Raw genomic sequence first — 17500 nt, forward strand, 5'->3', positions numbered from 1 at the left:
CCACACCTGCCAAAGGCAGCATCAAAGGGAGAAGGAGGAGAAGGTGGAGAAAAGATTAAAGGGAATAATACTGAGGCAGACATTTTGTGTGTGTTACGATCCAAGATGGCCTTCACATTGAACTAGAGGAAGATCCAACTGCCTCTACATCACATCTACATCACGTCCAACCCACTTCTCAACCTCTATACACATTATATTCAGCGTCGCCCCCCTCGGAACCTTCATTCATCCCAGCAATAAAGATTTTAATAAATAATGAAATAAAGAAATAAAGAAAAATTAAAACCTGAAGGGAAATAAAGGAGTGCACCATATCATTATAACACCAGCTCATGGCTGCTCTCCAGTATGTCCGCCAACAATTATTTGGAGAAACCCCTGATTTGTAAGTAAATCACAGCAGAGTGGCAGAAAACTTTTGCCTCATTGATTTGGCTCAATTCCAAACAAAAGTCACACATTTTGGAAAGCAGCCACTCGTTTTCTTTTTGTTTTAGATGTGTTCTTATTTATGTTTGGTTATAAACAAAAGAGCCTCATATCACTGATGATAATGTGGTTGTTAATCCCTGATGTGCAGTGCCGGCCAGTACTGTGTTTTCACGACTGGCTCCGCCTCAGTATCCACAGGTATTAAGAGATTCAGCTCTGAATATGAGTAGATACAGGGTTTGTTTTCCACATTGGCACTCGTGTCAGAACCTTGATGTTGTTTTTAAAAAACTCTAGACACAAAACTCAAAAATGATTACGACTTGTAACGCAGGCTGTCCAACATTGAAACCATTGTATTTTGCATTAATATTTTATACTCACAAAAGCTCAGACATTTATTTAGATCACCCATACAAATTGGGAATTGGTAAACATACAACTGAAAACAAAAGTTGGAATATAATCTGTCTTTGGGAGAAAAACTGCGTATCAGTCATTCAGTCATGAAGTGAAATAGATCAATAAATTTAGCTGCAGCTGCTGAGAGACAGTGGGAAATAATTCTACAGAATCACCCTGCCTGAATCGGTTTAGACTGTTTGCACATGTTCACACTGCGGCCTGGTTTGTTTATCACTATTACACAGCCTGTATGAAACAAAGAAAACAACTCAACTAAATAACATTGTGTTACCTCAGGCTTATTGCACGTCTTTCAATTTGAAATGATAAAATAAATCTAAAAGTCAGGTTTATAAAGTAACTGTAATTGCATTCATTTGATTCCCAACGAAGATGGACTGGTAAGAGTTGATCTACTTTGTTAATGTGAACTCAAAAACTGATACATTTTATACATTGTGATTAATGGTTGTTTGTCTTCAATCAACCACAATTAAGAATAATTCATATTTTAATAATTGTGAGACTTGTATCTAGTTTTTAAAAATGGCTCTGAAACTACTGCCAATGTGATTCAAAGAAAAAGGTGTACAAGTCACATTAGGATAAAGTATTTATTCACTTCAAGTGGCTGTTTGAACCTTAAACACGAATTGTTCTGCATCCGCAGACAGAAGTTACTTGTTGACTCCTCCCATTCTTAGTCCAGGCTTTAGATATTTGTCAACTGGTTCCTTGTTGCTTGAGACCTGAGGCCCAAAACGTGTGTTTTTGATTGATGTGGGGCTCTTTGCAGCTTGACTGACCCTTCTCTCTGGTTGTTGTTGTTGTTGTTGTTGTTGTGATTACTATTACATCCTGCTCCCACCGCTCTCCCTCCACAGATGATTGTAAGTACAGCACTCCTGCGTGTGTGTTTGTCTGTCCGTCCACGGTGGTTGGTTTCTCTGCTATATGTGGCTGCAGTTTTCCCCTGTTTTTTGCCCTACATCACACCTTGTCCCGTCTCTGGGGGCCTCACCTTTTTGACCTGTCCTTCCTGTCCTGTCTCTTCTCTTCTCTTCTCTTCTCTTCTCTTCTCTTCTCTTCTCTTCTCTTCTCTTCTCTTCTCTTCTCTTCTTTCCCCTCCTCTCTAACTCTGTCTCTCTTTTGAGAAGACAGAAGCATGGTGCATTCCTGACTGGTTCTGGTAGGTCCCACCCCCTCAACAATCTCCACCAATCAGTGCCCCCCTTCCCTCTTCTGCTGCACTCTCCTCAAACAGGAAGTGGTTCTCCTCTCTTGCACCTTCTGTTGCCTTGTTTCTGCTCATGCATTGTGTCCCTTTTTACACCTGGACTCTGGTTGGGTGACTGATCTGTTGGTGGCCTGGTATCTGGTGTCCTGCCCTCCTTTCCCTTCTTTTTAACACCACTGTCCACCAATATTCCCACTTTTCCCCGCTGTTTGAACTGTTTCCTGACCACCCCGCCCTCCCACTGTGGGTTTGTTGCTTGCATCTGATCAATTCCAACACTGCAGTCTTCTCTCAGTATAGCGTACAACACCGTACTGTACTGTATGTCTCTACAGACCTGTTCTGTTGGTCTGTCCGGGTTTGGTTTCATGTTCCGTTGTCGTTATGATTATTGTGATCCTGGTATTATTGATTCTGTTGACACTGAATTGTAAAGCACAAACTGCTGTTTCTTTCAGGAGGTCATTGATTCATTTTGATATTTAGTAAAAAAAATGCAAGATGAATTCAAACTGTGCACAAACGTGTGCTGACTTTTTTTTAGAGCAAAAATCATTTATCCAGCATAGCAAATCAAATATTAGGTTATTTCTTGGTATGAGGCAATGTAGTTATTATTTATTTTAGAGCCTTCAGATTTAATCTATGGTTAATGTTTAGAATCTGACCTGTATGTGTGTTTGCTGATCGAAAGGATTGTTAGGAAGTAGATGATTTCTGCTACCGATGTGCTATTGGCAAATTACGGGGGTCATGGGGGAAAAAACAAAATATTATTTTGTGCCCACGAAATAGTAGTTTGTTTGTTGTTATGTCTGGAGCTCTGTAATTGGCCATTTGTATTTTACAGCTTAACCATTAGCTTAAAATATAAATAGCTTTATGTAACTAATTAATTTCTCAATATATCTGTGAAAGTTACATATTTGCAGATTGGAACATATAAATTGTATGTAGATTTGAGATTTGATCCTATATCTACGGTTAAACAAATACTGAATAGTTTCTTTTCTTTGTTTCACTCTGTCTCAGTTTAATCAGTACAGTTGTTTTCATGATAATATTTGATAGCATACACTCCATCGGGTTCTTTGTGGATTTCTACCATTTAATATTATTTTTTGCTGGTCCGTTTATTGTAGTTTTCTCATTGTTCTTTAAATGATTGATTACATAAGTGACCTGTTTTTAGTGTCAGACCACACTGTGTGGTGCCATTGTTGTAGTTCGCTATCAGAACGATCATTAAAATGCAGTTGCAGAAAATGCAAATATCACATGTATGCTTATAGAGAATAGTCTTATTCTAATATGCCAAATAGCAGTTTATCAAGCGCTGTCTTTTTATTATTATTTTTTACATATTGTTATGTGTCTTTTCAAGACGCAAAACATTTTCCTGTTCCCCCCTAATTGGAAGAGGACATGTCTCCGGCACTGATGATGATGTCCTCAGAGCATGTGCAAATTTGTTTGCGTGCTAATCAGTGAGAGCGAAATCAGACTGCTAGGGATTGGCCTTTGCTTGAAGTATTAACCACATGCTCTCTTTCCAGGGGAGGCTGAAGAGTGCTTCTCACAGTGATGTAAGGACTAAACCCCCTCAGATCATTGTCTCGTCTCTCTCCTCTATGTCTTTTCACTGTGTCTCTGTCTCTCTCCCTCAGCTCCCCAGTCAGACAAAGCAGTGGAAATATTGTTTTTCTTGAGCACAACATTCTGCTGTAGAGTTGTTTTTATATTGTGAAAACAGGTCATACATTCTTCGTACTGAGCAGAGATTTACACTCAAACGCACCACAAACCACGGGACAAGGAGTTCATTTGATTTTGGAAAGCAGCACGGCTATCAATAATGTTTGCCCGTGTCCTTTCTGTTCATAAACAAGGTTAAAACCATTATTTACTGGGGGGGGTTTTCATCTTCAATTTTAACTTTCAGACATTTCTGCAATCATTTTCTGGCATGTATTGCTATAATTAGCTAAGTAAATGATTTGAAATTGTAAGTTAGTGGGACAAAGATGCAAACCACTGATGGTGAACTCTTTGACTTTGGGTTTATGGTGCATTATATTTTGCATGCAGGCTCAGAAGATCTATGAATACTTTATCTTCGTCACCGCAGTCACTTATTCTTACTGGGGGAAATGTGGATTATATACCAAGCATTGTGTGTATCTGAAATACAATACTAAATTATAAGACACAACACTATTCAAAGGCTTGCTTATTCTTCTTCATAGGTTTGATATTATACTGAACCTTTTATGCACACTTTTTCTTATTTTGTTTCATTTTCTTGCTTGTTCTTCCAGAAACTTCAGTAGGTTTTGGCAAAACAATATTTACCATATATTGTAGTATTTTATACTACAGAAGCTGTAAGCATAGGTCAGATTTTAAGGAGTAGTCAGTAGCATATTTGCTCACAAGTATGACACTTGAAGGAAATATTGCATACACCACAGGGTTACTAAAGAGCTGCCGTGTGTATGTGTGAGTGCGTGCATTTTTGTATTCATGAGTGCACAACTATTTTCCAACCTTCAATATGAGCTGAGTCACTTTCCCTCCACTCTGTGTGTGTACTGTGTGTGTGTGTGTGTGTGTGAAACACAGATAAGTATGATTATGTCTCTTGAAGGAAACTGTACGCTGACACCTGTAAAGCCACTTGCGGTGCAGTGGAGTGACTGTTGATGAATGTGCACGTTAGAAACGTCGCTGTCCTCTGTGTGACACGTTTACTGTTGCCCTCTTTTGTCACAATGATTGAACATTGAATATTGCTCTCGCTCATTCTATCTCTGTCTCTTTTCTCTCTCTGTTTCTTCCAGGGAACTCAGCTCATCTTTAACGCTGCTAAGGAGCTCGGGCAGCTGTCCAAGCTAAAGGTACTGTCTGCTGTTACACTACACTGGGATCTGGAGCAGGGAGCATATTTTGGACATGAGTGGACAGACCAGTCAATTTGTTTTGTGCTTCTCTTCTGTGGTTGTCTTCAGGAGCACATGGTTCGTGAAGAAGCCAAAGCACTCTCACCTAAGCAGTGTGCTGTGATAGAGCTGGCTCTTGACACCATCAAGGTAGAAGCGTTTACATTTAGGTGCCACTTTAATTGTTGCTGTGTATAAAATGTCTTCAGTCCACCATTTTAGATTTAGATTCATCTTTATGTTGCATATGACAGCATTGGAAAACATGTGATGTAGTAAGAAAAGCATTTCAGTCACAGAAAAAACTCATGATTGCACGTTTAACTCTTTATTGCATCCGAATACAAATGCTCATGTTTAGTGTCCAGGCTCCAACTCAATCACTCCCTCCAGATATGTTACACTGACATATCCGGGACTGATTAGCAGCAAGCATAACAAATCCCCCTGGATCCTGCAGGTGGATGCTGGGGTGGGGGGGGTGGGGCTTAATGCATGAGCAGTAACAGCAGTACGGGCAGCAGTAGCACTGATGAGCAGAGGGAGAGACGGGAAAAATATGCAGCTAAAATAGCCTGGGTGTGTATGTGAGGCGTGTTATTATGGACAGCAGAACCAACTGGAGTTGGCTGCATAAACTAACTCACCAGCTTGCCTCATTTTTAATTTCCCAAAAATCTTTTGTTTAGCAAATTATCAATTGAACCATTACATTTGGAGTATGAATGTTTGAAATCCAGACATGGTTTCAGATTTATTTTCTGTCGGAGGGACTAATCATTACACATAATGATTCATTCCTGTGATATTTTAAATAGGTGCATTTTTGTTTGTTTTCTCTTTGTCTTAGCAATACTTCCATGCTGGTGGTGTGGGTCTGAAGAAGACCTTCCTGGAGAAGAGCCCTGACCTCCAGTCTCTGCACTATGCCCTGTCCCTCTACACGCAGGCCACGGACAAACTGATTAAGACTTTTGTTCAGTCACAAAATGCACAAGGTAAACAGTTTTTGTTCTCTGTGTCACTCATTCCTTTCTCTGGAAAATGTATGATTCTTTGTACTTTCAAGTATCTTCATTTGCTAGAGACTTAATTTACTATATCATGTAAATCTCTTATTTGGTTCACAATAATATCCCATCTTTTTCAACGCTCTCTCAGAGGAGCTAATCTACTTGGCGTCTCCTACTCCTTTGTTGGCGTTCAGGTTTTCCGAATGCTATCATCAGCTTTATAACCCGTAAATGTACCAACCCATAAATGTCCAACCTGTCCTGCAACTGAAATGCAACTATGAGTTGATTGGGCCAGACCCTGACTACGACCATAGATAGATAGTTTTTAGCAAACCGATATTTTTCAACTCAACTATTTATTCTACCACTAGGGGCGCTTATTTAAAAACATACCCATGGGTCGTAATTCCTGCGTATGACCCATAGTTACTTTTCATTGGAGGACAGTCTCACACACTTAATAGAGCGTTAAGTCGAGGCTGTAGCAGCTCAGCTTTTTCTCCTTGTTTTGAAATGCTGAGTCTCCTGGTAGCCAGCATTCAGAAAAAAACACAGACTATTCTTCACATGATCTGACAGCTATTTGCAAAGGAAAAAATGGAACAGCCACCCCCTCTTTTGTCTTTTGCGCTTTGATTCTGCTGCTCAGCCTCCATCACACTGTCAGATGGCAACACAACACACAGCATCTTTGTGGAAGCGCTGATGCTGACACAGTGTCCCTGGGCACTGCTCACAGAAATGCTATTTGAGGGGGAAGATTTAGAATGTAATTAAGTAAAGTGCCAGTTTGAAGCATACCTAGAGTATATTTCACTGCAGGAGAGCTTTGCATGTTGCTGGACCATCTGCTACATATGAGAAGAATAAAGAGCTGGTTTAGAAGAAATAAGTCATTAGACGTATTTATGTTGGTCTGTTTCTCATCTTTCTACGTGTCTCTCCTTTTTCTGTCTACTCCCTCCTTCTGCCCCATCTGTGGGCCAGTGTTCGGCGGGAAGGGGGTGAGGTTCACCACTAGTGAGGATGTTTACCCAGACAAGGGTATGTGTCACTCAGGGCCTGAGACACCCAGGACTGCCAGAAAGTCTCTAGACCAAATCCCAACTCTCGCTCCACCCTCCACCTCCCTCCACATGTGCATCCTCAAACTCCCCCTGCCTGCTCAGACTCATCACAGCAGACAAATGCAATGCACAGATGGGACATACACAACTTCTTTTCTCTTTTGTTTTCTCTCTGTTTGTGCCTTTTTGCACACACACACACACACAAACAGCTCCCACACCAATACAAACATGGACGTTAAGCATTCATGCATGTAAAGTACACACTGACGTCTGTATGTACGCTACTGCACTGAATACATACACTAGTGAATGTATGTATGAGCAGACACAAAAGCATGAAGTGCGGACATCAGACGAAAAGCATTAAAGTGTGGAGGAATCCTGATCCAGCATGATGTCAGACTGCCAGAGGCCCGAGGGCCAAGTGTGTGTGTGTGTGTGCGTGTGTCGTGAGTGAATCGCTGACAAGAGCAGTGTGACAGAATGATTATCCTGGAGGTTGCTGAAGCAGAGGTGGAGTGTGTTGTTGCAGTGTGCTCCTCCCACTGTGGCTGAAGTGAAAGATGCTGATGAAGAGGAGGAGATTATAAAGATAATGATGACTGCTCTGCTGGCTCAGTTTGCCTGGGAGGCCCCCAGCGTCCCTTCCTGTTCTATCTATAACAGTTCTTGACTCACTCCCTCTCCACAGACCGAGCCAATCAGAATCAGTCCCTCTGGTCGTGTGGTTTGTTTTCTGTCACATTAGATTTGTATTAAAAGATTTGGATTCTTTCTCACAAACACGTCACATGATTCAGACGTGTTTGTTATTCAGTGGTATTTAAGTTTCATCTTTCGGTTGCTCATAACAGTTCTGTTTATTACGGCCTATATTTGCTTCCATAGGGAGGATGTACTTTATACAAAAATCAAAGTAGTCCGTCTGCTCGACATCCTTGTCTGTAGAAAGAAATGAATTAACTCCCTGACATATTTTACTGGGTAATTTTCTCAAACAGCAAAGTTTGACTGTTGCTGGGGAAAAAAGCTCTGATCTGTGATCTGTCATCACTGTCTGGACTATGATCTGTTACTGAAATGATCAAGGGTCAGTTTACTAATGCAGTGAACATGACTGATGATTTGATGAAATCACAGCACATGTTGAGTCAAAAGCTTGTTCACCATATTCATATTTGCTGACTGGTTGGGAGGCAGTGAAAAGATAATAATTTGCGATGTTTTAAATTGTACCCTGGATCGAAAAGCCAGTGAAAATGTGGATTCATATACCACTTTTAGGTTTAAAGCTGGGGCTGCATGTACACATGTAAATATCTGTATCTGTAAACGTCCTTTTGCTGGAAAGGTAACAACTGCTGATGCTGCAGAGAAACTTAAAAACAGGAGAAAGTCAGTGTTAAAGCAAAATCAGTAAATGGTACCATAGTGGAGGTTATTTTTGTTTTTCCAGTTAAGGAGGAGAGTTTTCTTTGCGACTGTTTAAGTGGTTGGTAATGTTGAGGTGAACTGTCGAAAGGTCGCGAATGTTGTGGTCTATGATTGATGATAAGGCATTTGAGATGGTTTTTCCAGAAAGTCTGGACGAGCAGCAGAGCCAAGCATCGTGAAAGTCATTGTCTGTTGTGTTTAATGTGTGTAGATTAATTCTATGTAGTTTATGTTGTGTAATCCTTTTTCCCATTTAATGACTGGATGAGGAAAGTTATTGTCTTGTTTTTACTAAATATCTATGTGTTTTTGAAAAGGCTTTTTATTATGCTAATTGTTCCTTTTAAACACTGTTTCAATTGTAAGTATTGTAGAAAAATACTATTATATTTCTATTTTAGTCTTTCTATTAGTTCTATTAGTTAAGTTAATTTAGATGTGTGTTTCCTGGATTCCTTGATAAAGGCTCTCAGTCAGCCTGGGTCGCAACCTTCTTGCTGTGAGGCAACAGTGTTAGCCACTACCTCACCATGTGTGTCTAACAAGTGCATTGCTATTTTAGTATTTCAGTTTCATTAATAGAAGCTATTTGGCCAAATATGTAACTCTTCATTGATTACTAATTTGCTGATTCATGGGAAGGTTAAAATGGTCACGTGTGAATTTGGCAAATGATCTACAGAGCATTTACTGCACGTGTAAATCAACTTTTCTTCTTCCACAGTGAGAATAATGTGGTTGTTCTTAGTCTCTTGATGAATCTGGGGTGCTTTAAAAGCCACATACAAAAAAACATCACTTATTCCCTTTAAAAAGTCAGTTTCCCGAGCATCTCTTGTGTTTCTTTTAGACGAGAAGCCTACGCTTGCCTGGCAGTGTCTTCCTTCCTGCCTACTCAGCCAGCAAACTTTCCTTATCTCTCATGGACGTCCAGATGGACGACTGCTGCTCTCTTTGGTCCTGTTGGCAGCAAGACCAACAATCCCATAATGCTCTCCAGGGAGACGCAGAGCGATGCATGCCAGGAACATTCTGCCGTCTAACTCCCACAGACACCTTGTTCAGTGGGTGGTTAGTTGAAAAAAAAAAAACAGACACACAGACACACACATACAGGCTCACGGTCATCACCACAAAGATACCGTTGACAGAATGAAGACACTAATTAAAACATTTAAAATTAATGTCCATCTGTCAATGGAGTTATGGGATTAAAAAAAAAATAACACACCAAGACAATAAGGACAGATTTGTCCACCATGTCCCTCCCAGACAAAAGAGCTAGAGCCTCAGTGGAACTGTCCAAAGGTCATAGACCTTGACCTCTTCTCTCTAAAACAGTCCTGCAGCTAAAACTATATAACCAGGGATGCCAGAGCTATTTTGGGAGGGGGATGTTGAAATGTTGAAATATGTTTTGTAGTTTGTGGTCAAAGCTAAGGTTGAGATGTCTGGAAAACTAGCAATAGCTGCAGGCTACACTGAAAAAAAGATTCAAGCGATACATCCTGCCGATTGTCGGCTCTCTTGTCAAAGATCCACACCAAAACATTGGAAGTGGTTTGTAGCAGAACAACTTGCTGACAAATGGAGGTATCGTCTGTGTTTAAGCTGTGTATGCCTCTCTGATTTGTTTTAAAGACTCACAGACAGTGTGGGATCACAGGTGAGAAACATCAGTCAGTCTTTCCAGAAAAACTATTTCAACAAATGTGTTTTGAGAAAACATTTAAAATATGTATAAAATATAAAGTTGGAACCATAGATTATGTATGATTGTGTATTACACACGTTTGCTTGATGAGGCCGACTTGGAAGTAACAATATAGTGAATTGCAAAAGAATAACTCAGTTTCAATGGAAGTCTATTAGAAGATGAGTCTACATTAAACATTTTCCTGAGGCATTAATAGTCTCAATTGTTCATTTCAAGGCTTCTTCAATAGAATATGATTACATTTTTGTAAACTATGTTCCCATTTAGTTTATAAACCACTGTGACTGACAGCTGGTATCGTCCAATAGGTCTGAATTTGCAGATGCAAAACCATAACATGTCACAGGTCAAATTGCAAATCTCCAGGCTTGAAAGTTTAGGATTTCAGATCCTTTTCAGTGAAGTCACCACTAGACGTTGCATTTACAGCTATATTGTCCAAAATATGACATGTGTCTCTTTATGCAGTGCAGATGTTCTTTGTGAGATGAGGGTTAAAAGGTCCATGCTTCACCAACAGATGTGAGAGGCTGAACTCTTCCTCTCTCCTCAAAGCTCCCTCTCCTTTCTTGTCCCTACTCTTACCATGCTTGGGTAAAAGTCTTTACCAAGGAATGGGTGTGTCCATCTGAGCATGTCCTGACCGGATCTCTGTCAGAGGGAACCACACTATCTATTTCCCAGCTCCTCTCCTGTCTTCTTCTCTGCCTCTTACTAACCACTCTGCATCCAGACAGACACCATGCGCCTATGAGTGGGCTCACGTTCCTAAATTTGGATCTAAATTGTAAACTCTGAATTTCTGAATTGTTTCAAAGGCTTCACAGTCAGTGTCTGATCACAGTGTAGGATGCTGTTTGGATGGAGATAATGTGGGTGAATCAAAACCCTTATCTTCAAGAAGAAGAGTGATTTCATCAGAAAATGTTTTGTACTCATTGGATGCTGCACCGTGAAGTGCATCTATGCCCACTCATAGCAGCTTTGTCTGATTGTCCACTTCTAGACCACTACATATGCACGAAGAGATTTTAGCCTGAAAGAAACATTTGACTGTGTGAAATCTACGAGGCTATAGCTTCAGTTTTCAAGTAAAAATGTGATCATTCTTGGCTCTTGTTTTATATTGGTGCAAAGTTAATGTTTGTATTTTTACCCCCGTACTGTCCCGTCTGTCTGTCCTGTCAGGCTCTGGGGTGGACGATGCTGTGGGAGAGGTTTCCATCCACGTGGAGGTTTTTACTCACCCTAACACTGGAGAGCACAAGGTCACAGTGAAAGGTAAACACTTTGTTTGTTTGTTTGTTTGTTTTATTTTACATTTAAAATGTCCACTTGAAGTGGATCAGGGTCATGCTCTTTAGCACTTTGCAAAAACCCAAATTGTTGACAAATGTTCATTCTCAGAGACAATATTGTAATGAGCCATGAGTCAATGACATGAGATCATATTCCAGAGGTTCTTATTATACTATATATGTTTTCTTTTTTAGGACAAAAGCTTTGTAAGCGGACAAACTTCTCCCATTTTATTGTTCAGGAACATTGTATCTCAGTCGATTTGTGCATGCAAATGACTTTATTTCAGTTTATTTATAGTGCTAAAAGCAAAAGCATGTCCATTAATAAGTCATGAAATCATATTATCATCATTATTATTGATGCCATAATAGGGAAAGGGCACATGAACCAGCACCTCACAGCTTCTGTAACACGGAGTCAATTTCCACTTCGACCTTGAAATTGAATATGAGGCCTGAGTGAGCCAAGTTATTGTTGTTCTGTATTTCCTGTTCACTCACTCACAGTCTCCCTCTCCCACTCTCACCTAATTTCCACGCCTTTTCTCCACATGAATCCATCACGTGCTCCCTCTCCCACATCCTCCCGATCTTTCATTCCTTTTCCTGTGTCTCAGTTGTGGCTGCCAATGACCTGAGGTGGCAGACGCAGGGGATTTTCCGGCCCTTTGTGGAGGTTTATATCATCGGCCCTCACCTCAGTGATAAAAAGAGGAAGTACGCCACCAAGTCAAAAAACAACAGCTGGGCTCCTAAATACAACGAAACCTTTACTTTGTGAGTCGTTCATGAAGATCTATCTTTCATTTTGAAGTTGTAGACATAGACTATCGGTGTGATTGACAGTCAATATGTTCCTGGTTTCAGGCGATGTTTGTGAAAGTCCTGTCATGCTTCTCTCAAATCTCTAATCTCAAGGTTTTAAAACAGGAGTTAATTTTGCAACTGACAGATTACGTCGATTTATAGAAACAGTCTAGAGGTCGGTTATGCTCATGTCTCTTCTCTGCTGCAGCACCCTGAGCAACGAGGTGGGCCCTGAGTGCTATGAGCTGCAGGTGTGTGTGAAGGACTACTGCTTCGCCCGAGAGGACCGCACCGTGGGCATGGCAGTCCTGCAGCTCAAAGACGTGGCCTCCAAAGGCAGCGCCGCCTGCTGGCTGCCACTGGGTAAACGCATCCACATGGACGAAACGGGCCTCACCGTCCTGCGCATCCTCTCCCAGCGCAACAACGACGACGTGGCCAAGGAGTTCGTCAAGCTCAAGTCCGACCAACGCTCTGCCGAGGAGGGCCGCAGCTAAGAGGCTAAACAGATTTACAAAACAAACTGAATTGACATGGCAAAATCTGATGTTGCCAACTACTGCCCTGGAGGTCTCCGAGCCTCTGCTAGTCACTGCCCCCATGATACAGTGTTGTAGAAGCACAGTCACAGTACATACAGAAGAAAGACGTAGTGCTCAGCAAAGCATCACTTTAATTTTTATCAAAAACAAACAAACACCAGTGTCTTTATTGTTACAGATTATGAAGAACAGTACATACTCTTTAATGATATATATATATATATATATATATGATATACATATATATATATGTTTATATATATATATATATATATAGATATACATATATATACTTCTCTCTATCTATAGAGGCAATTAATGCCATTCCAACCTGATCCACCCACCCTTCCACTTCCTCTCCTCCTTTCCCTGGCCTGCATCCACGTAAGTGCCAAAAGACAGACCTAAGCACAACAGGACCAACAGACCCATTAACATTAATAACAATAACTGCATGGCCTCAAACATTCAAGATATCAGGGTGGGGACCTACATATTTGGAACAAAGCACTTTTTATTTAAAGTAATTTTAATATTTTTTCTTCCAAATTCTATATAAAAAATGATAGTCTAATATACGAGGGATGTACTGTACAGTATGTCGTTATACGGGATTATTCTGTGGACGTGTGGTATCGTCCTTGTCCGTCTTTCTTTTCATCAACCCTGTAACAGAGCGCACTGCCTGACACCCTCAATGCCTTCTGTCTTGTTGACCCTCGTACTGTTTGTCCATCTCCCACACAGCGACTGAACTGAGAGACGAATCTGATGAGAACACGCCCTGAGACACTGTAGTTCATCAGAGTGTGTGTGTGTGTGTGTGTGTGTGTGTGTGTGTGTGTGTGTAAGCGAGAGTGCGTGCGCACATGTGTGGAGCTTGTAACGTGCGACTGTGTTTGTAATAATGTTGACCTCATGTAGCCACCTGTGTTGCCTGTTACCTGCAATTGCATTCACTATGCCATCACAAACAACGAGCATCAGACACAGAGAGGGAGACGTGTTTAGTTTCCAAGTATTTTCATGTTACTGTAAACATTCCTTGGCTTGACAGCATAGATTATATATAAAAGTGGAAGCAGTCTTCTCCCAGTTTGAAAAGTGAAGCCCATGAAGAAGAAGGGACGTCACAGATTATATTGAACAGCCACCAGACTCTCAGGAAACATTTGCCTAAGGAGTTAAATCACTAATGACAGGTTTTCTTCAATAGAACATGATGTTGTCATTTAGAAGAAAATAGACGGCACATATGGGTGGACACCAGTGTAATTGACAGTTGGTTTCTGGTTGTATAAGCTGCCATGGCAAATCTTGAATTTCAAGGCTTCACAGCGGAGTATTACATTTTTATATACAGTCTGTGCGAGTCTGAGTGTGAGGGGCAGATGAAGAAAAAGTCACCTCGTTTTTTATTTCTATAAAAAGAAAACTGCACGTAAGGAGCTGTTATAGGTACTGTTTTACAAAAGCAACATCCTGGGAATTAGAAAATCACACCGCCTTCACTCCACAGAGAGCACAAATTGCTAATTATCTACTATGATCCAGCCACAGGTGGAGACATCAGGCCTCTACTCAAGGGCTGTAGATCCAGACCACACCCAGGTCTGGCACTAACACTTCAAATAATTCCTCCAGCTTTAGTCTAAATCACTGACAGATCAGTGTCAGAGTGTGATGTGAAAATATGAAGAGGCACCAGTGAGATAGTGACTCTGACTCTGCCCTTCACTGGTTGTTTATGAAATGACAGAACGTACACATCGTTTCATGTGGAACTAAATGTACTGAAATGGCCACTTGACTGTCGAGCGTGTCACTGAAGGAACAAAAATGCAGCCACTAGAGGAAATGATGACGTTGGTGATGATCAGGGTATTTTAGATAATAATGAATCGATGACAGGGTGTTTTTCTTTAATGTTTTTTTATTATTATTCCTGTCCCGCGACAAGGGCATCTCCTGCCAAAAGCACTTGATCACTGCTGAATAATTTAAAACTCCCTCTGCTTTAAGGTATAAGAGCTGAACACTATGCATTTAATCTATCTTCAAAAAAAAAAAAACCTATGTAGATGACACAGTCTTGTAATGTTTACATTGTGGATTATTGTTCTAATTATATCAGTGCAAGCTCGTTTGTCTGATATGTTGTAAATGCTGTCTCTATAGTAACGGGGCCAAACATTACAGGTGTAGTGGAGCTGATTAAAGACTCACATTTGTTTGTACAGGGAAAATAATCAGGAACACAGAGAGATTGGATGGTGTTGTTTATTTGGCCGATGTTTGTAGTTGGGATGTTACAACCAAACTCACCAGACTATGTGAAGGTTGCTGCTCTGTTGTACAATTGAATTTTGCTCTGGTTGAGTGGGCAGTTTGTGTGTGTGCGCGTGTGTGTGTGTGTGTGAAAGGAGATGAGTGGATTGTCAATAATAACCAACAATTCTGAAAAAAAAAAAAGGATTGTGTTAGTAAATACAACTGAACTGAATCTAGGAAAGTTGTGTTCCAGGTGTTTTACACAGGACATCTGCTCTTTCTGTTACATAACAGGTCAATAACTGTCACATAGCTGGAAATGCCACGGGGAAAGATTTTTATTTATTGCTGTTGACAATGATACTTTACTCGAGGAACTCGGTTTGCTATTTGGGACTAATCACAAGTGAAACAGGACTGCACACAGAAGTGGAGGACATGATGTAAAAGCACAACAAAAAAGCACAGACACAAAAGAGACAGACGTGCATGATCTGTCCTGTCGTGTCCAGCTGTCCACACAAACAAATGCACAGTAATGTCCGTCCTGTGACTTCCAGACATGGTGCATGATAGGAACAAGTCAAAAAAATAAAGAAAAAAACACACACATTATATTTATACGTGTATATGTACACATATATATATGTGTGTACATATACACATATATGCATATAGTGCCAGCACGCATTATTTGATGTTGCCAATTGTTGTCTCCTTTATTTTGGTATTTTCTTTATTGTTTTCTATTTTTCAAATGGTTGTGAATATATAAATATGTATTACTGATGATGATGATGATGATGATGTGCAGTGGTACAAAGTACTCGCATGAGAAATTTTTTATACACAAGATGTTTCTAATTTTTGTTTTCTTTTTTAATTCTGGTTGTTCTTATTGGGGGTTGATTGATTGATTGATTGGGACTGTGGTCCCGTTGTGTTTCTGCTTCCAGTAAAAAAAATACAAATATCTTTGTAAAACTTATTCCTTTCGTTTCTTATTTGCCAAAATGTACGAGCAAGCTGCACCATCTCGAAAATCTAAATGCCTGACTTTCGATTTATCGAACATGCAGCGTGTCATATTTTTTAAATTAAAATACTCACAAGCCAAGAAAATTGACTATTTCGTCCCATGCTGATTTATATCATATTACTTTAACATTCAAGCCAACTTGACCACTGATCCCCTCAACAGTGATGAATGAATCAATTCTGAATCAAATTCAAGGCACATCCTGGGAGATATTTAATTTCACTAAATCTAAAAAGGTCGGACGCACTGTTCTCTAGACTCTGCGTAGGAAGGAGATCTTCAGGGAGTCTGGGATGATTAAGTGGTCAGCGTGAAGGGCCGCAGGAGGAGAGTAAGGGAAGCTGACAGGAAACACTCGCCTCACGTCCATGTGGAGCAGAGGAGGCTGACCGTCAGAATGGCTTTTGAGAAGCCCCTGAGAGAGCAAACACAAAGCCCAGCTGTATGACACACAGTATTGTTTAAAAAAAACAAATAAAACGGATGTTGACATGGACTGTTGTACCTGCACGGTACGGATGAAATTGAGTGAAACTCTTTCATCATGGTCACTGTGGGGAGTGTAGAGGCTCAGAATCTTCAATATCTGTTGAACACAAATAAGACAGTTATTAAAAGTCTCCAGCACTGACTCCTCTTGAGGACAGATGGCACAAAAACCCCACCTGCTGGCTGGACAGAGCAGTGCAGGTGTGGACGAGGGCCTGAGCGTCATCGTCAGTTTTTTTCCCTGCCTGCAGCAGCTGAACGGCCTGGATGAGAGGCTCCAGTGTGGCCACAGCGCCCCCTGCATGCACATCACGGCTACGCAGCCAGTCCTCCAGCAGGCTCACATTATAGCTACATAACAGGAGAAAGACATGAAAAATAGATTTGATTTTAACTGCAATTAATCAAATATAGAAAATATTGAAAATGTTCTCTTATTCATAGAAAGACCTATTCAAATGGCGGCACGTGGGCCACATGTGGCCAAAAGTGGCCCAGCAAGTGGTCGCAGCAGAAACAAAAAGAAAAACCAGACAAACACTTTTCACTGTCCCTCAAATATTCCTACAAAAATTCCTACAGTAGCACTGACCACACGTGGGTCGTATGTGACAAATATGTGTCGTAATTTAGAGAAACTAATGCTGCCACTAATATTATTGACAAAAATGTCATAGTTTAGTATGACGTCCAAAACGAGACAAAAATGTCATAGTTTAGTATGTCATACGAAATGAGACAAAAATGTCATAGTTTAGTATGTCGTCCTAAATTTGACAAAAATGTCATAGTTTAGTA

General features: G+C 40.5%; 1 protein-coding gene and 1 long non-coding RNA gene across 11 annotated transcripts in view; one reads left to right on the plus strand and one right to left on the minus strand.

Moving 5' to 3' along the window:
- The window catches only part of unc13a (unc-13 homolog A (C. elegans)), a 43414-nt gene extending 30257 nt beyond the window's left edge, over positions 1 to 13157 (plus strand). For 2 of the 10 annotated variants that reach the window (XM_044044015.1, XM_044044022.1), the window contains 9 exons: positions 1725 to 1730; positions 3634 to 3663; positions 4918 to 4974; positions 5086 to 5166; positions 5867 to 6014; positions 7020 to 7076; positions 11442 to 11534; positions 12172 to 12331; positions 12570 to 13157. In XM_044044015.1, the coding sequence (XP_043899950.1) occupies positions 1725 to 1730; positions 3634 to 3663; positions 4918 to 4974; positions 5086 to 5166; positions 5867 to 6014; positions 7020 to 7076; positions 11442 to 11534; positions 12172 to 12331; positions 12570 to 12858 (921 nt within the window). In that variant the 3' untranslated portion in view covers positions 12859 to 13157. The remainder of the gene's footprint in view (positions 1 to 1724; positions 1731 to 3633; positions 3664 to 4917; positions 4975 to 5085; positions 5167 to 5866; positions 6015 to 7019; positions 7077 to 11441; positions 11535 to 12171; positions 12332 to 12569) is intronic. The other 8 variants (XM_044044018.1, XM_044044024.1, XM_044044020.1 and 5 more) reach the window with 5 other exon arrangements.
- A 1719-nt stretch (positions 13158 to 14876) lies between these two features.
- Positions 14877 to 17309, minus strand: LOC122780769. Its single transcript, XR_006361735.1, has 3 exons — positions 16879 to 17309; positions 16719 to 16799; positions 14877 to 16628 (listed from the first exon to the last, which is right to left on the minus strand). It is a non-coding gene; the product is annotated as an uncharacterized LOC122780769 (long non-coding RNA).
- Positions 17310 to 17500: the final 191 nt, after the last annotated feature.

The sequence above is a fragment of the Solea senegalensis genome, linkage group LG14 (assembly GCF_019176455.1).
Source record: "Solea senegalensis isolate Sse05_10M linkage group LG14, IFAPA_SoseM_1, whole genome shotgun sequence".
NCBI classification, from domain to species: Eukaryota; Metazoa; Chordata; class Actinopteri; order Pleuronectiformes; family Soleidae; genus Solea; species Solea senegalensis.